The sequence below is a fragment of the Thermothelomyces heterothallicus genome, assembly GCF_042370625.1.
Source record: "Thermothelomyces heterothallicus CBS 202.75 unplaced genomic scaffold P884_scaffold_21, whole genome shotgun sequence".
NCBI classification, from domain to species: domain Eukaryota; kingdom Fungi; phylum Ascomycota; class Sordariomycetes; order Sordariales; family Chaetomiaceae; genus Thermothelomyces; species Thermothelomyces heterothallicus.
This window is the reverse complement of record NW_027192582.1, coordinates 645,064-665,397: the sequence shown is the minus strand read 5'-3', so window position 1 is coordinate 665,397 and position 20,334 is coordinate 645,064. Positions and strand designations below refer to the sequence as shown.

General features: G+C 41.9%; 1 protein-coding gene across 1 annotated transcript; it reads left to right on the top strand.

The window, feature by feature from the left end:
- The first annotated feature begins 118 nt into the window (after positions 1-118).
- On the top strand, positions 119-2,815 carry P884DRAFT_262600 (kinase-like domain-containing protein). Its single transcript, XM_069441673.1, has 2 exons — positions 119-1,259; positions 1,314-2,815. Exons 1-2 carry the CDS (start codon positions 366-368, stop codon positions 2,565-2,567), a joined length of 2,148 nt encoding a protein of 715 aa, XP_069295576.1. The 5' UTR covers positions 119-365; the 3' UTR covers positions 2,568-2,815.
- The last annotated feature ends 17,519 nt before the right edge of the window (positions 2,816-20,334 follow it).

Here is a 20,334-nt window from a genome sequence, read left to right as displayed (position 1 = left end):
CGAGTGGGTCTACCACAGCAGGCAACCACAGCCCAATCTCGGAAAGTGCAACATCGGCTGGATTTGAGACGGACGTCTTTCAAGTTTTCGTCCACTCACAACGTTAAGAGACGCAACAAAAGTACCAAGCGCTGCATAAACCCACAGGCCTTCAGGACTTCGTAGACACACCACCTCCGATAGACCAATCCGCGTAAGCGCTCCAGCCGCCAGCTACGTGGCGTGCATGAAGCATTTCGAGTCTGGGGAGATGGTGGGAGCGGTACAGCACAGCCCGACCGTCCAAGGGACGCGAATGAAAAGGGCGTTAATGAAACATCTGCCTCTTACATTTCCACTCGTCCATCTCTTTTCTTTCCTTTTTCATGGTAGACCCGCATTTCAACATGGAGGATCCCGATCTCATCGCATGCCTGTATCCCTTTGTGGATGGCAAGGTTGTCGGAGAGAACGCGCAGGATGTGATCGAAGCGGGGGCAAAGCGACACCAGTTCATCCCTCCGCGGTTGTCTGAAGTGAATGAAGAGCCCCAGCTCAGTCGTAGCGAGAGGGAATCGACGCCACTCGAACGGCCGCGCGAAAAGGTGCCGGCGTACTTTTACCACCCGGGCCTGGAACTGCGGTTCAGTCGCAGCCCACAAACTCCTTTTGGCTTCGTGTTTGGAACGGACGAGAATTCCGACATCGTTCTGCCCAAGAGCATATCAACCATCAGCTTTCATCATTTCGCTCTGACGTTTGACGACCACTACCGCCCAATCGTGAAGGACCTGGGCTCTTCTAACGGAACCGAAGTCACGTACGACACTCGGGGCAAAGGAAATCGCAGCAATTTTGTCTGGATTATCGGCGGGCACGGCACCCCTCAAGAAATTAAAACCATTGTTATCAATGTCAACAAGGACCTCAAGTTCCAGATTGTTGTTGCCCACCATGACATTACCTCGCCACAATATATCGACAACGTCAACCGGTTCCGTCAAGGGATGGCGGACGCAGGGAATCTGTTAGGTCGCCTCGACCTTGGGAGCCGCCCGCAAACCGAACGCGCCAGCGGAGCTCACACGCCTGGAACAGGCCCCATCTTTCTAAAGAAGAAGCTCGGCGAGGGAACATTTGGGGTTGTGACACACCTCTGGAATGTTAGCACCGCAGAGGAATGTGCCGTGAAGGAGCCGTCAGCTCGGGCCATTCAGAGGAGATGGGTTAGGCCCGATGAATGGATGAAGGAGGCTCGTATCATGAAACGGGTTTCGCACGTAAGCACCCCGCCGCCCTGGCGCTACGGTTCTAACTAAATAAGTTGCTACTAGGACCATATCGTGGCACTTATCGGCTCGGACTTCGATCCCCATCCTCGATTGCGCCTCGAATACGTTCCTGGCGGGACCCTGGAGGATTATACAAATCTCTCCACTGCCGACTGTCTACAGATTCTCCGTCAATGCCTTTCCGCGCTGGTATACCTCCACGGGCAGGAGCCACCAATCGTACATCGGGACATCAAGCCGAGCAATATTCTTGTCCAATATCGGCATTCCGATGGCATATTCGTAAAACTTGGGGACTTCGGTCTCTCGAGGGAGGGTCCTGATCCGACAACAATCTGCGGCTCCTTGCGGTATCTTGCCCCTGAGGTCCATAACGAACATCACAGAAGAAATGACACACGAGTGGCCCGCTACGACAGAAGGAGTTACACTCTTGCCGTCGACATCTGGTCGCTTGGGGTGACAGTTTTGGAATGTGTCTATGATCTTCCATCCAGCAATGCCACCGGGGTCCTTTGGTGCGAGGAGATCGTTGAGAAGCTCCAGCAAGAACTCAAGCGCGATCCAGATGATCTGAAACAGTTCTTGTGCGACGCGATGGTGATCCTACAGCCGGAGCTACGAGGAACAGCCCAGCATTGCTACGGCCAAGTTCTGCCCCTTGTTAACTCGGCCCAAGATCGCCCCCTGACCCCGACCCCAAGCCGGGCCGTACAGGGGTATCGGCAACCAGGGAGCCCATACTCCGTTGAGGATCAGCAAACAGTAGCTCGGCAGGACACGTATAGGGCGAGCACTGGATCTTCACAACGCCCTTCCCTGGACGAGGATCCGGCTGAGATTCGAAGACTCCTAAGATCTGATGGCCCCCCTCCTGACAGCGTCGTGTCACCACCACCTACACGGAAGAGGACAAAGGATTCCCGGTCATCTAGCGATAGAAACACGAAGCGACCCGCCGTGAGCAGTCAATCGCCACTACCGTCCGAGGTATTGGACGCGCTCCATCCGCTTGGTGGTGGGTCTTCACTCGCTGCACTTATCGGCCAGGAGGTGGCCCATTCAAATTTCTCGACCACTCGATCCTCGACCCCGCGGGGTGTACGAAACCCCGTCGATGACAGTCCAAACAGGGCTCAGCTGTCAGAAGTCTACTTGCCAGAACCTGACCTAGTACATCCTGCAGGCGAGAATGTTTCTGTGCAAGCTAGGGCTCAAGGTGTCGCACCAGGTTCGACAGACAACGAGAGAGAGCTGGCTGCGAGACTGCTCCTTGAAATCAGTCAAGGAAGCTGAGGGCGAACGCGAATGGTCCTGCCTTTATCGGTTCAGCTGGTAACTAATACCTCTAGTTGATACGGCTAGCTCCTGCTTGGGGGGTGGTGACGACTCCATGTAGGGTGGCTGAATTGTCCATGCTTCAAGGTTTCATTCTCGTCACGATGCGGAGCGCTATCCAGGTCAAATGTCAGCGGCACCAGTCGAACAAGTTAATATAAGGTGTTAAATTTTGGATAACTATTAATTACCAAGTTATTGATTGCCTATTCAAAACAATAATCAAGTGATGATAATGAACAGAACCCTTGCCACTTCCTCGTCACTGCCCTTGCCGCTTCTTCGTCACTGCTCAGAAGGCCATTTGTAAGAACAATGAACCAAAAGTGCAAGATATCGAGTTTGTCTGCGGCTGCCGTTTCTTTATTTGTACCAAACACAGTGGTAAGCTCCGGAAGCGTTAGAAATAGCTTCTACAGTAGGTGGCTTGACGGAAGGAAAGAGTGCCTTGTTAAACTATCTATAAAGGAGACAAAAAGAGTGGTATTTATAGACAAAAAGGACTGGTCAATACATTAACAGCGCCTTAAGCACTATAGCTAATACTCTTAGAAGCTCTATAGCTTCTAATATACCCCTTAGTTAAGGACGATAGTCGCTTAACTATATATTATAGTAATGTTATTTCTAGTATTATATCCTTTGTCTTTCCTTTCTTAATAGCTAATTTAGGGGCCTACCTTTTAGGTTTAGAAGTCTAAAAGAGTTAAGGATAGTTAAGTAATTCTTTTTAAATTATAGTTTAAATATAACTATTATAATAATTATAATAGTATTATAGGCCTAGGCTCTACCTAGGCTAATCGATAATAGGCTATACCTGGTTTCAGACCAGACCTATATACGTTTATAGGGCATTTATAGGGCATATATATAGGACCTAGTTAGGCCCTAACCTAGTACCTAACCGAGCCCTAACCAGAGTATATATATATCCCCTATATAAGAAGCAGAACCCCCTTTTAGCCCCTATACTTACTTTCTCCTCTTTCTTCCCTTAAGGTAATTAAATAGAATATTATATACTTATCTATAGTTATTATAAGGCTAGTACCTTATATTTTAACTACCTTCCCTAATAGTAATCCTCTAGAGGGAATAATTAATGATAAAGTTATGGTAGATCCTAGAGTATATATATCCTTGAGTTTAGTAGAGTTATAAGAACTTATCTATTCCCTTTAAGTAGTAATTATATAATAGAATAGTATGATTAATACCTTCTAAGCGTCTTAGACTTAACCTATACTAACCTCTAACTTGATTAGGATATCCTTAGAGGGCTAGTAGCCTTAAAGGAAGTACTTCTTAACTAGGTAACCTTTTAATAGTAAGAAGGAATTTTTTACAGCCTAGAAAAATATAATAAAACATATTCTTATGGTAGATAGAGACTTTATTAGTTCTAACTATAACTAATAGGTTTTTATTTAAGGAAACCTAATATAATAGGTCTAGACCTAGGTTATAGTATATTATAAATTAATAGGCCTATAGACTAGTTATAATCTAGCCTAATTTCTTTAATACCTTAAGAGTATCTTTTCTAACCCTTATAAGAAGATAGTTACCCTATCGGAGCTTAAGTTCTTATAATAGAGGGACAATAAGCTATTCTTTACTTTTATTATTTAATTTAAGGCAAAACTCTTAAAAGTAGGCGGTCTCCTTTGGAATAATAAGATATACCTAATTAAACTATAATAATACCTCTCTCTAAAACTTAAATATATAGCTATTAGATAGGGAATTCCCTAGGATAACTATATAATAGTAGTAAAGAAATATTATAAGATTATAACTAACCTTAAGGCTCTTTATCTAGATAATAGATATTAATAGGCTTAAAGATAATAAGTAATATCTAACCTATTAAGAGAGAAAGATATAGATAGAGATATACTAATAACTAGTATTAACTCGATATAAATAAACCTATAGAGGAAAGGCCTTAATAGGGAAAAGGTAGGTAGATATAAAGGAGACGCTCTATAGGTAAAGTAGGTTAGCTAGGAGGTATATATAGTATAATAAGTAGCTAGAGTATATATCTAGTATAGATAGAAGGGCTACTTTATTACTAAGTATAAATTCGCCTTTATAAGAAGATTAGGATAATAGAACTAGTTAAGAGCTAATATTTATACCTTAGAGGCTAAGGAAGAGAGAGAGGATAATAACTAGTCTAATAAGGAAGATAGAGAGTAAGGAAAAGAGTAGCCCCTAAGTAAAGTCTTATAAGGGGGCTAGAAGATTATAACTACTAGGAAAACGAGTTTATAGAGATTAGTAAGAGAATAGATAGACCTCCTTTTCTTATTCTAATCTTCCTTAACTCTACTAGCTTTATAAATGTTTATTATTATTATTATTATTATTAGTCCTACACCATTATACTAATAAGCATATTAGAGCCTCTCTAGTAATATATAAAGGAAACCATACCTAATAGGCTAGGTAAAAACCTCTACCCCTCCTTTAACGCCCGATCTAGAATACTAATACATTACAAAGAAAAGGAGAAGTAGCTAGAACAGCCCTAAAGAGGCCTTCCCTCCCGGTCTAGCCTCCTCGTAAGGTAATATTCCAGGAGCCTCCCTAGGTCTATTAGCTACTATAGAACCCTCCTTGCTAAACGATAGTTACAGGTCCCTATACCCTATAATATAAGGTCTAGGTCCCTTTGTAACCATATTTCCTAGGATTCCTACGTTCGGCTTCTTAGTAGGTTCGGGCACCAGATAACCAGGTGCTCTATAGTCTCCCTCCCTTGGCTATAGGCATAGTAAGGGGTACTAACCCCTAGGACTTAAACCTTAAAAAGGAAGTCGCGGAGGCTAATAGCCCCTATATAGGCCTATATTAGTAGGGAGCTCTAGGCCTTCGTTAGGCCTTAGTACCTTTATAGGCCTTCCCCTATAAAGACTAGGTATAGGGGGTCCTTGTCTAATATACGTTATATCCTCCTATTAGCTTAGTCAGCCCTCTAGCGGTTGCTCTAACTAGCTACTATAGCTAGTTCCGTAGCCTATAGCCTTCTCTATAAGGTCTATAAGGGGGGTTAACCCCCTCTATAGCCCTCCTAAACCTACTACTAGACTGTTAACCTTGCTACCTCTAGGGCTATAGGCTTTAGCTCCTAGCCCCTTGCCCTAGCCCTTCTCTTCTAGAACCTCTAGCTAAGCCTATTATAGGCCTGTTAGATAAGAGCCCTTATAGGGACCTAGGAGGCCCCTAGACCTACCCTAGTCTATAAGAGCGGCTAGTCGAGTTTAGCTTCGAAGTTAGCTAGCCTCTTATTAAGATAGAGGTTAAGGGGTAGTACTTAGGCTTCTATCTCGAGGTACTAGATAGGGGTAGCCTTATAGGCCCTAGTAACTACTTAGAGGGCCCTGTATTAGGCCTTTGATAGTTCCCTAGTAGGGCCTTCCGGCTTACCCCCTGGCTTGGTAGGCTTATAGAAGTTCGGGGCCCTATAAGCTAGGGTATTATAGATATACTTAGTATAGACCTTGTGGGCCTGTAGTAGGCTAGGGCCCTAGGTCTTTATAGTAAGCCTAGTTAGGGTAAACTCCTAGGTTTCTAGCTTCTTGGCTACCTTTATATAGTAAAGGCCCTATTATAGCCTTTAGTCTAGCTAGACCCCTAGGAATCTAGCTAACTTTAAAGGGGTTATAGTAATAGTACCCCCTCTAGGCTATAGGAGCTCTAGTAGTCATAACTACTATTTCTAGTCCCTATTAAAGTAGATAAGTTTACACTTTTCTAGGGTAAAGGCTATACCCTAGGTCCTTGCCTACTATAGGTAGGCCTTCTAAGCCCTCTATAGCTAATTGTTATAGGCTTCCTCGGCCCTCCTAAAGGCTAGAAGGTTAGTATTATTAGCAAAGCCTATTAAACTAACTATAGGGCTAGCCTAGTAAATGGCCTAATAGAGGGAGGCTATATAGAGGATAAATAGTATAGGGGAGAGGGGTAATCCCTAGGGGACCCTGGCCCTTACCACTATATCCTCTGTTTCCTAGCTATCGAAGTAAAGGATAGCTACCCTATCCTATAGCTATTCCCTAACCTAGACTACTAACTACTTTAGGAAGCCCTAGCTCTATAGAGTAGCTAGTAGCTAGGTATAGTTAATAGTATCGAAAGCCCCTAAGATATTAAGCTATAGGAGGGAGGTAGCTACCTTATACCTCTAAGCCTCTTAAACCTAGGCTGTAATAAGCTAAATAGCTAGTTTAGTAGATCTATGTTCCTAGTTGCCTATCTACTTGGCTAGGAGAAGCCTATAGGCCTTTATAACGGCCGTTACCTTCTAGGTAACTATAGCCTCTAGTACCTTACCTACTATTAGTAGGAGCGCTATAGGCCTATAGCTACCTAGGGTAAAGTAGGCCTATAGGGGTTTACCAGGCTTATAGAGGACTATTGTCTTAGCCCTTTTAAACTAGGCTAGGAAATAGCCGAGCTATAAGCTCTCCGAGGCTAGTATAGCTAGTATCAAGTAGAGCGGCTACCTATAGGCCTTTAGTAGACCTATAGGGAGTAGGTCCTCTCCCAGGGCCTTCTATAGGGCTGCCCTAACTAGTACTATTCTAACTTTACCTACTATAACCTCCTAGCTTATTTTGAACTTCGGCTCCTAGTAATCGTTTAGATCTAGGTTATTAATATCTAATAGGTCTACTTCTAGGTTTAGAAAGAACTTATTAGCTAGAGCCCTAGCCTTCTATTAGTAGGTTATAAGCCTTCCTTCAAAGGCTAGGAGCTTTAGAGGGTTAACCGGTAGGTAGCTTTATAGCCTTACCTACTACTCTAGCCTCTATAGCAGATCTAGCCGGTTAGTTACCTCCTATAATATAGCTCTCTAACTCTTAGTCTTTATAGCTATAATAGTCTTAGCCTAGTCCTATAGGGCCTGCCAAAGTGCCTCCTATATATAGGGGCTTAGGGTATCCCTATAGGCCCTCTTTGCCTCCTTAGCCCTCTTCTAGGCCTCCTAAACCTCCTTTATCTACTATTAAGCTTATTTACTACCTATACTAGCCTTCTTTACCAGAGCCGAGACCGTAGCTATCTCCTCGAGGGCCTCTATAAGCCTGTCAAAGGCCTATAGAAGCTCCTCTAGGTCCTAGAAGACAGGCCTAGCTAGGGCCGATACCTACCTACCAAGCTAGAGTAGGAGGTAAGCTACCTTGGCCTATATAACCTCCTCGTCTAGGCTCTTCTAGTCCTACCCTTTACTAGCTAGTATAAACCTATTAGTCCCCTAGAGGGAGACGTTTAGGGCCTATAGGTAATAGTCGGATTTCCCGTGTTTTACGATATCCCTATAGGTCGTCTCTAGCCTGGCTAAGGCCTAGAGTAGGTCTATCGTAAAAGGCTGGCTATATTAGTCCCCTTAGGGGGCCCTAGTGACCTAGCTATATAGTATTTATAGGTTAAGGTCCTACTAGTCTATAAGGCTAAGGAGGTCCCTAGCCCCTAGGCTAAGCCTATTAAATAGGTCCTAGACTAGGTAGTAGAGGTTGAAGTTACCTATAAGAACTAGGGGGTAGGTTAGCTAAGGTAGGGCTAGTAGGTCCTATAAGAGGGCCTATTTGCCCTTATTATTATAGACTAACTAGAGTTTAAACCCCTTCTCTTCTAGGGTTAGAAAGGTTACCTTATATTAGTTCTCCTCTGCTGAATAGTCCTATTAGCTAACTAGGAACCGCTTAGTCACTAGAATAGCTACCTTATCCTTAGGTTTATAGACTAGGTAGTATTTCGAAGCCTAGGGGTAGTATATTAACCCTATAAACTAGTTAATCTATACTTCCTAGATAACTAGTAGGTCGTATTTAGCCTCCTCTAGTAGGACCTCGAAGGCCTATTTATTACCTTAGGTATTTTATTAAAGGACCTTAATTTACATTCGAGGTAGCTAGAGCAAAGGATAAAGGTATAATAGTAATAGGCTCTATAGCCATTGCCCCCTTAACTAGTTATAAGAGGGAGGGGGCTCCGGGCTATAAAAAGGAGATATAGGTCTATTAGGCATCAAATAAGGCACTCCTAGCCACCTGTTAGGCTAAGGTAGGCCTCCTATAGGGGCGTTTAGCCCCGGTTTAATAGTGGTTGTCGTCTTCTAGCTAGCTACTAAACTTAAATGCTACCTTCTAGTATAGTTATTCTAGTAGTTAGAAGGTCTAAGGTCTATATTAGTAGGCCTCCCTAGCCCTCTCCTAGGCTTCGACTTTCTTTAGGTAGCCCCTATACTAGGTAGTATAGGGGCCCCTATAGGCTATATACCTATAAGGGAGTTAGCTAGAGTAGGTAAGGTACTAGGCCTCCCTAGTCTTCCCTCCCTCCCTATAGGCCTTTACACTATAATTATAATATACTAGCCTTATAGCAACTGTAGATAAGTATACAATGTTTTATTTAACTACCTTAAGGGAAGAAAGAGGAGAAAGTAAGTATAGATGCCAAAAGGGGTTCCGTTTCCTAACATAGGGGGTATATATATGCTCTAGTTAGGGCCCGGTTAGGTGTTAGGTTAGAGCCTAACCGGGTCCTAAGCGTGTACCCTACAAATGCCCTATAAACGTATATAGGTCCGGTCTAAAACTAGGTATAGCCTGTTATCGATTAGCCTAGGTAGAGCCCGGGCCTATAATATACCCCCCCTCTTTTTCTGGTCGGATACTCGGGTAGGTCTACCTAGTGTCACTATGGTGATAGGTCCTATACGTACTAACGGTCTATATATATAGTCCGGCTTTATTTAGGTCCTATATAGGTCTTAGTCTTTATTTTGATGTTATATAGGTCCTAGTTATTATTCGAGTCTAAAGTAGGGCCTAGTCTTTGTTTAGGTCCTATATACTCCCTCCTAGACCTACCCTCTAAACGCCTATAAATTCCTTCTCTCTCTCCCTCCTCCTCCTACTTCTTCTTTCTTATAACCTAGACGCCCCCCTCCTACTTCTATAGCGCCCCCTGCCTCCTTATAACTATTCTATTGTTAATGCCTATATTATGCCCTAAAATTTTTTTTTTTTTATTTAGAATGTTAACTATAGTTAGTTTGCTTAGTAGTAGTAGTAGTAGTCACTATCCTAGTAGTAATAAGAATAAAGATCGTAATATAAGTTTTCCCTTTTATTTTCCTAACTATAGTCGCTATATATGTATACTAGGTCCCTACTAACCGCCTACTTTTAGCGTAAGAACTAGAATATTTCCCTTAGTAGGTTTACTATCAAGGGTAACTCCTCTAATAAGGAGTTCGAATTATAGCCTAAGAAGTTATAGTATTACTTAAATTATATTTACTATATTCTAAGTAGTAATAACATTATATATATCCCTAGTTATAATATATCCTATATAATATACCGTTCTACCTATAATCCTTGTATTTAGGACCTATAATTATAGGTAAACAATCCGCGTTTATATATAGGTATCTATAAGATTATACGCTATTATAATAAGGGTATAGCCCTAGAGACCTCCCCCTAGCCAAAGATTATAACCTATAGTATATATAAGGTAGTCCTTATACCTATATTCTCTACCTTAGTACATTCTTTTACTATAATTATAGAGGCTATATAGGCTAACCGCTCCCCTAGCCGGCTTACCTTCTCCCCTGCCTAGGCTACCTCCCCCTATTACTATAGTAACGACCAGGCCCTAGTCGCCCTCCCCTATACTCCCTCCTACCACGGTAACGCCCTCCCTACCGCCTCTAACCCTGCCCTTGCCCTATAAGCTACCGGGCAGCTTATATACCGCGCTATAGCGTAAAATGATAATATACTACGCTAGATATAGTATATAAACGAGAATATATTAACTTTAGTTAACACTAATGCTACCCTTATCGCCTATATCTTAGGTATACCCTTAACTATATCCTAGGCCTACTACACTACTACCGTGCGCCCTATACCTATCCCTATCGACTTTAACCGCACCTATGCCTGACGTTCTAGCTCCCCGACCAAGCGCGTGCTGTACCCGGTCCGCGACTATAAGGAGCCTGCCCTCGCGGCTCCTAAAGATATAGTAGAGGAGGAAGAGGAGGTTAAGTATTTAGGGGAGGATAAGGAGTAAGTATATAGCGAGTTATTATTATATATATTTGTTTTATAGTTAGCTCGATTGGTATATCTATAATATGGCTACTACCTGTCTGCCCTAGGTTCGCCTATATATATAGAAATTTTAGATTGTTTGCTTATATATTCCTCTATATTTTCTTTTTATAACTGGCCTATCATTTAGGTATATATCCCCCTATTCCTATTCGAAAGCGTCAAGCGCTTTGGTATTCTCTAAGTTTTCTAGTGGTTCCTAAGTTAGGGTATTATATCCCTTCTACTTTATTAATATATTATAGTGGTTTCCCCTCCCCCTTATATTCCTAACTATAAGAATCGCTTCTACTTTATATTCTTCTTATAGTAATCTATCCTATAAAAGTTCTAATACTAGGCTAAGGTAAGTATCTAATATACGTTATAAGGGGAGTAGGTTAGATATAATATACTTAATTAGATTAATATAGAAGGTAGGATATAGGCCCTAGGGGATATCTAAAGTGACGGTTAGTAATATCGGTACTACTATTACTCTATATTTAGCGTTAACCTAATCGAGTTTCCGATTTAGGCGGTTAGTTTTTATATTATATAGGGATAACTATACTTTATCCCTTACCTTAAACCTTTTAGCTAGATATCGAGATCGATTAGCGTTTTCTTACTAGTATTACTATATATATATAATAGTAGCTTAGGTCCACTCTATACCCTCTTTTAGATAGTATAAGAAGTTAATAGCTTTCCCTTATAGGGTCGAAGCAGGAGCGTCTAGGAGATCGATAAACTAGATAAGACTTATATTATAGCTATAGAGAAGGTAACTTATACTCGTTCTAGTTACCGTTAAGTTATAGTTATTAATTGCTAGCTAGTATACCAGAAGATGTTTAGGCTAGTTATATTAGGTAAAGGATACGATAATCTATAGGATAGTCTATACCTCCTAGTTAATACGTTCCGTACCTCCGTCTATCTAGGGGTAATAGGCTATTAATAGTAACTATTCGATCCTGATAATCTTATAGAGAGAAGTCTAGAATTAACTAAGCTAGTCCGAGCCGCGATTGGTAATAATCTATATTAGAAACCTATAGAACCGCTACTATATATCCTAGAACCGAAGTATATATGCTTCGGCTCCTATTAAGGATATAGCCTCGAACTAGATATATTTTGATAGTCGATTGGTAATTACTATAAGGTAACGGGGTAAGTTCTTGTCTTACGCTAGGAGGTTAACTATAAAGTCAATAGAAATCTGCTTCTAGAAGCGATCGGCAATAGGTAGGGGTTAGAGGAGTCCTTATTATAGTTATTATAATACCTTAGCCCTCCAATATATATAATAGTTCCTTATAAACCGCTTTATATCAGAGGATATAAGGTCCTAATAATAGTCTCGTTAAAGTATCTTAAATAACCTATTCCTCCCTAGATAACCTAATATAAGAGAGTTATAAATATGTTAGAGGATAATAGTAGTAAGTAGTTCCTATATAGGGAGCTAAAGTCTCCCGTGAAACTAAAGAGCGCCTTATATATTTAGAGAATAGTCTATAATCTAGGTTTATACTATATTTACCTCCCTAGGGAATTTCTAGGCCCCCTCTTAGATAGCCTAAAGTTAATATATATAGTGTTTGTCCTTAAGGACTCCTTTATCCTAGAGGGCTATAAACGAACTATCTATAAAAATATTACTCCCCTTAGGTAGGTTAGGCGCTTCTAATAACTCTAAGGTAGTAGAGGTATCTAGCTAGATAGTAGGAAGAAGTTATATAATATACTATAAGTCTTTAGGGAAGTCTTGTTCGCGATAGGACAGGGCGTTAGGACAAGACGCCTATAATCTAGGATAGTATTAGAGCTCGAAGTTAAAGTAAGAGAGTATCTTAGCCTATCAAGCTTGTTATTTGCTAATTAGACAGGGCTAGATAAAATATTTAAGGTTTTTATAGTTAGTTAGGATTTAGAAAGGGGCTATAACATTATAAAGCTCTACTAACTAAGCCTTTAAATAGGAGATAATTATAAGTAATTCCTTATTATAGATTATATAATTCCTTTTAGTTAGGGTTAACTTCGTAGAATAATAGGCTATAGGATATAGAACCCTATCTTCTCCCTATTAAGAAAGGTATCTACTAAGGGCCGTCCTAGAACAATCTACCTCGAGAACTATCTCCCTCTTGGGGTCCTATTATACTAGGATTAGCTCTAAGATAAAGGCTGTCTTAAGGGCTTCGAAGGCCTCTTATTCTTCCTTTTCCTACCAAAATAGGGTATTCTTATAGGTTAACTATATTAGGGGCGTGGTTATCTTAGAGAAGTTAGGGATAAAGTTATAGTAGAAGTTAGCGAACCTTAAGAAACTCTATACTCCTCGAACTTTCTATAGCGCCTCCTAATCGCGGATAGTAGCAAGCTTCTTAAGGTTAGAATAGACTTGGGCACCGGCCTTAATAATATAGCTAAGGTATTTAACTTCTTTTATAGTAAATATATACTTCTTAAGGTTAAAAGCTAACCCTACTACTTATAATCTCTAGAGAACTTCCCTAACTTATTTTATATAGTCCTTTCTATTACCTACTATATATATTAAGATATTATTAAGATATACTATTATAAAGTCTCCGAGTATTAGGCTAAGGGTATTATTAATATATTATTAGAAAGTTATAGGTATACCTACTAATCTAAAGGGGTAGACTAGCTATTTAAAGAGTTTAAACTAGGTTTAAAATACTATTAAATGCTTATCTCCCTCTATAATCTAGATATAATAGAAGGCTACCCTAACATTAAGCTTTATAAACTACTAAGCCTTAGCTAAGGAGTAGAGAGTCTCCTTAATTAGTAGAAATAGGTATTAATCCTACTTTATAATCTTATTTAGGGCCTAGTAATCTATATAGAATCTCTATCCCCTGTCTACCTTCTTTACCAAAAGGATAGGAGTAATAGCCGAAGAGGAACTCGCCTAAATCTATCCCTTATCTAACAGATTAACGACCTGCTTCTAGACCTCTAATAAGTGATCTTATAGCATATTATAGAGGGGTCCCTAAGGGAGTTCGGGAATCTTCCTATTAGGACCCTCTTTTAACTTGATATAATAGTTGGTAGCGCTATAGTAAGGAGGTAAACCGCTAGCCTTCTCCTTGTTAAAGAGGTTAGCAAAGTTACGAAGCTCTTCTAATAGAGTTACCTCTAGTTCTAAGCGGCTATTCCCCTTTTCTCTTATACCCCTGTTAAGTTTATACCTCGATTCTAAGATAGTTATCATTTCCTAGATACTTATAACTAGGAAGGTATCGGAAGTCTTCCTTTTCTATACTCTCCGAATTAAGCCTACAAAAACTATACCTATAATTTAGGAGATTCCTATCTTTTTAATCTATAAGGAGACTTCTTAGATAAATAGTCCTAGCTATACCCCGATCTCTAGGACGCTAATACTTATATCTAGTTTAACCTTCTAATATTCTATCTATAGAAGGCCTAATATAATATCCTATATTAGTCTAAGGATTATATAAAATATAGCCTAACTCTCCTATCTATTGATATCTATTATAATATAGACTATTTAAGTAATCTTCTAGTTAGGATATACCCCTATTATTATTATTATTATTATTAGTCCTATACCACTACGCTAATAAGTATGCCAGAGCCTCTCTAGTTATATACAAAGGAAACCGTACCTAATAGGCCGGATAAAAACCTCTATCCCTCCTTTAACGCCCGATCCGGAATACTAATACACTATAAAGAAAAGGAGAAGTGGCTAGAACAGCCCTAAAGAGGCCTTCCCTCCCGGTCTAGCCTCCTCGCAAGGCAGTATTCCGGAAGCCTCCCTAGGTCCATTAGCCACTATAGAACCCTCCTTGCCAAACGATAGTTACAGGCCCCTATACCCCGTAAAACGAGGTCTAGGTCCCTTTGTAACCGTATTTCCTAGGATTCCTACGTTCGGCTTCTTAGTAGGTTCGGGCACTAAATAACAAGGTACTTGACAGTCTCCCTCCCTTAGCTACAGGCATAGTAGGGGGTACTGACCCCTAGGACTTGAACCCTAAATAGGAAGTCACGGAGGCTAATAGCCCCTGTATAGGCCTGTACTAGTAGGGAGCTCTAGGCCTTTGTTAGGCCCTAATGCCTTTGTAGGCCTTCCCCTGTAAAAACTAGGCACGGGGGGTCTGTCACGATTTGGCCGCATAAGGCGACCCAATAAGGCACACGGAACCAATTAGGAACCATAAGACCTAAGGACCAATCAGAAAGTGATCGTAGTGATCGTACTTCGATCAAGGCGAGCACCCGAATAATGATCGAAGGATCGCAGCAGCGATCACACGATCGGAATCTAAGGGGGAACACTCAGGAATAAGGGAACCAGACAAGTATATTAGATAGCTAGTCACTCGTTCTGGTAGGCTCTAGAGTTCACTAGTAATAGTAACGCACTCCTTACATCACAGTACCCCTAATAACATCGCACTACTATAAAGAGACAACTCTGTTGTTATAAACCCTTTGGCTTCACCGAATCCCTCAGACGACTTGCACACTCGTTCCACATCACTTACCTTCGTCTGAACCCTTTCAGAAGAAGTCTGAGTTAGGTTCGTTATACGTTGCTATCACTCCCTTTGTTCTGTCATGGTTTAGAACGGAGGTGACTTCGACCTCGACGTCGACATGGCTACCAACGTTACAGCTGAACAGCTGCTCGCCTAGCTTGGTTAACTCTAGCAGCGAATCTAGGAGTTGGACTAGAGAGACAAGGCTGCTCAAGCTTGAATCAAGGAACTCGAGAACGGCGAAAAGCACTTGTAGAAACTGGTCAACGAGGCCTATGCCAAAATCAAGGCGCTCGAGACTGCCAAAGTAAGCCGCATCAAGATCGAACCACCTGGCAAATACGGAGGAACCAAGGAGGATCTCGCAGGGTTTTTGACAAACCTCTGGTCTTACTTCTGACTCAATGACGATAAGTTTCCGGACGACAAAGCCAAAGTCCTCTACGTAGCTATAAGACTAGAGGGCAAGGCACTCAGATGGTTCGAACCTACGTGGAACGACTACCTCACTGAGGAAGACGAGGACGACCGAGACGCCTTTACATAGGCAGTCTTCCGATCCTACGACCGTTTCGAAGAAGAGCTTCGGAAGGTCTTTAGCGATAAAGACGAGAAGATTTACGTGTAAGAAAGGCTTGCTAATCTCCGACAGACCAAGTTAGCAGCCTCCTATACTATATAGTTTAGATAGGATATACTTAAGTCTTAGCTTAATGACGAGGCGTTAATGTAACTATTCTATAATGGCTTGAAGGAAAAGGTTAAAGACAAGCTATATAAGTATAACCGGCCTGAAACTCTGGACGAATATATTATATAGGCCATTAGAATCGACGATCGGCTCTATATACGGGAATAGCAGAAATGAGGTCAAATAAACAGAACCACGGTTAAGGCTAACGACAAGAAAAAGCAAGTATACGTTAGTACCTTGTATAGGATATATCCCGGAGCTATAGACGTAGACGTAGTACAGAAGTAGGACAAGAAGAAGACAGCTAAAAACAAGTCTAATACTACCTGCTATAACTACGGAAAGAAAGGACACTATAGGCGAGAATGTCGAAGCCCGAAGAAAGATTGGAAACCAGTCCTAGGAAAGGAAACTACGGTTATCGACGAAACCAAGGACGTCGTCGAAGTAGTAGCCACGAGCTACGAAGACAGGGATAGCGACACGGATAGTCTCGAACACAATAATAACGGCGAAGACGAACAGACGCCGTACTCCGAACTGGTCACTATAGACCCCGAGATAGGCATTGCCGAATAGGATACGGCAGGGGAGTATACGCCACCGATTTCGATTCTCCTAGCCTTAAGGTAGTAGGGTTTTACGGTTACGTAGAGACAGGATAGATTGTAGACAACCGACACTTAAGGAGTCGACCGACCCGGACTGAATATCTTGTTCCTTTAGGAACGGATCGAATGGTACCGTAACGAAGTCTTCTAGCTCAATACGGAGTTACGTAAACGAGATGGACGCCTGACTCGACTTGCCTAGTAGAGCGACGAGATAAGGAACGAGATAAGGGAACTCCGACATATTATAGAAACTATCAAAGGGGAACAGCCTATGACGTATGATAGACCTAATAGTTATACCGCGTACTTTGACGATTAGTAACTTAGCCACGACGTATGGAACCTGGAGTACCAGTTTATACGCGTGAACCGTGGAAAAGACGAACGTATATAGGAAAGCTACTAGAAGAAACATCCCTACCTTAGTATTAGGGTACCTATAGTCTATATATAGTAGGAAGGATTCGGAAAAGAATTCTAATATCTTCTAGGCGACGCTACGCGACTATACCCTCGATACGAGGCATATATATAAGTGCCCTGGTTCTAGTATATGGCATACGAATGCCGATACCACTTCCGCGACAAATTCGAAAACAATCACTAGCCGACCCGACAGGAAAACGGGGACGGAAGTTTACGCCCTATGGAATGGGTCTACGACGCGGGAAACAGAGCGGCCGAATTACTTTGGAAGATCGAAACCTGGAGTCTAGAAGGCATCACGGTAGTTCCAAGACGAGCCTGGCCTAGGCACTACGGAACAGGACGAGACATATAGGACTCATGTTAGAGCAACGATTGTCTCTATCACGCGGACGAAAAGAAATCGCGAATTCGGGAGCTTTAGATGAAGCTATAGACTATACGACGGAAAGTAGAACGGACCTAATGGTAGGAAGCTACAAGCACTTAATGGCTTACGGAAATGAGTACGATCGACGAAGCCGCTATTAGCCAAACAATCGGAGAGGTTAGCACTGACCTAGGAAATAGGTCAGGGCCCTTCGAGGGGCCTGAAAACCATTAACGCCTATATAACGGCAAGTGGTAGTGTAGTATAGGAGGAACTAGCGTAAGAGACTATTATATCGAGACCTCCTGGCAGAAACATAGGAAATCACTATAATCTTTAGATGACGACGGCAAGACAAGCGACTATAGATAATGGCACAATGGAAGTAGTACGAAATGCTCGTACTAGTGGATAGTGGAGTAGAGATAAACCTGATTTTGCCGACACTTGTAAATTAGCTACGGATACCCTAAAGGATAAAACGGAAGTATAGCATAGTCAAAGGGCTATTCCTAACGTAATAGGTACATAGGGAGACCGAACCAATCGACATTACTATGGTAGGGAAGACTATAATAGTCGTATTTAGCATTGTAGATATAGGCGATAACAAGGATATAATACTAGGACTACTATAGTATAAAGACTACGACCTGGACATTAGCTAGAAGAATAGTAGCCACCTACGACCCCGGACGGAGTCATATTCGACCGGCGTAATAGGGAGCGTATAAGGATCACGAATAGACGATGCTCAAGGGAAGGCATGTCCTACGGATCCACCGCAAGAGACGGGCAGTGGCAGATAGACTACTACGGACTCTAGAAGAAGCGGTATAACGACACCGACGTTATAATAGGAGGAACGAGCTGAACCGCCGATAGCTGTTCTCTCCGTTGACAAATGCGGAGTATTGCAATTAGAGCAATAGATTAAGACAGGAGAAATCACTAGTATTGCTATAGACGGGACCAAATTCGCATACTATCAGAAAACCGAGAAACGAGACAAGATTAGGGAAGTACCGAGGGAGTACGAAGGACACCTAGCATTCGAACCAAAGCATCTGGAAGGATTACCAGAATACGGCCTATAGGATTACGAGATCAAGCTTAAGGAAGGAGCACGACTGAAGTTCTTTAAGATCTACTATATAAGCTAGACGTAGAACGAAGAACTCAAGCGATATCTAGAGGAGAACCTTCGAAGAGGACATATCCGCCTGTCGATATTGCTAGCAGGCTACCTAATCCTATTTGTACCTAAGAAAGACGGAAAGCTACGGTTATACGTTGACTATTGGTAACTTAACGAATAGACCGTAAAGAATCGATACCTGTTACCACTAATCTTACGGCTCCGAGATCAGTTAGCAGGAGCCTAATATTTTACGCGTCTTGACTTGCTATCGGCCTATAACTATATACGGATCAAAGAAGGTGACGAGTGGAAAACGGCCTTTAGGATACCCTATAGCCACTACGAGTACCTTGTCATACTATTCGGACTTACAAACGCGCCGGCAACGTTCTAAGCCCTGATTAATTAAGCTATCCGACCCTTTCTCGACAAATTTGCGGTATGTTATCTTGACGATATACTTATCTTCTCTAAGACGATAGACGAATACCGGAAGTATATAAAAGCAGTGCTAGACGCATTATACGCGTACAAGCTATTAGTTAATAAGGAAAAGAGCGAATTCTACGTTAGGAAGACGGTGTTTTTAGGATACGAGATATCCCTAGGACAAATTCGGATAGAACCCTCAAAGGTTAAAGCCATCAAAGATTGGCCACGACCGACGTTAGTTACAGAAGTATAAAGTTTCATCAGGTTTGCAAACTTCTACCGGATGTTTATCAGGAATTTTGGAGCGATCGCATGACCATTGCACGAGCTTACCAAGAAGAACGCTAAGTTCCAATGGGAAGAGCGACACGAGCAAGCATTTACGTAGATTCGTAACGCTATCACCGAGGATCTAGTGCTAGTACTGCCAGACCCTAAGAAACTATTCGAGGTAGAAACGGACGCTTTAGACTACGCTATCAGAGGATAGTTAGGATAACGAGACGAGCAAGGGAAGCTATATCCTATAGCCTTCTTTTCAAAGAAACTCGACAGACCACGTCTTAACTATCTAATCTATAATAAGGAACTACTTACGATTGTCGAAGCTTTTAAGGAATGGCGACCATATCTCAGCGGTACGATCGAACCAGTATAAGTGTACACAGATCACAAGAATCTACGGTACTTCACGACGACGAAGGAGCTCAACGGACGACAAATACGATAGGCAGAATTCCTCATAGAATTCAACTTCGAGATCCGCTATAAGAAAGGCAAAGAAAACGCACGAACGGACGCTTTAAGCTAACGAACGGACTATACGGAAGGACGAACGGAAACAACGCCACCGTTGTTCAAGGAACGAATAGATAGAACGCTATATTACGAAACGTAGACACCCGTGGAAGATGATCTACTCGACTCGTTCCTAGAATGTTACGTAATCTTACGAGAAGAAAGGATCAACGAGGCATAGTATCAAGCAGCACCTGGACTAGTAGTACCTAATAGAGTGGAAGAAAAAGATGGGAAACTCTAGTACCAAGGCAAAGCGTATATCTATGATAAAGACCAATAGCTACAAATGATTCGAGAACTCTACAAGTCGAAACTCGGAGGATATAAGGGAGTCATGAAGACTGTCGTACAAGTTAAGAAACATTACAGCTTTCTATAGTTAACGGTACGAGTCAAGGAAGTCGTACGGAGCTACGATATTTATAATCGAAGCAAGATAGCACGACATAAGCCGTACGGGCTACTTCAGCCACTGCTAACAGCTAACAAACTATAGAGTTTAGTTACGATAGACTTCATTATGAAACTACCAGAATCCAAGGACACGGCTATAGGAGTAATC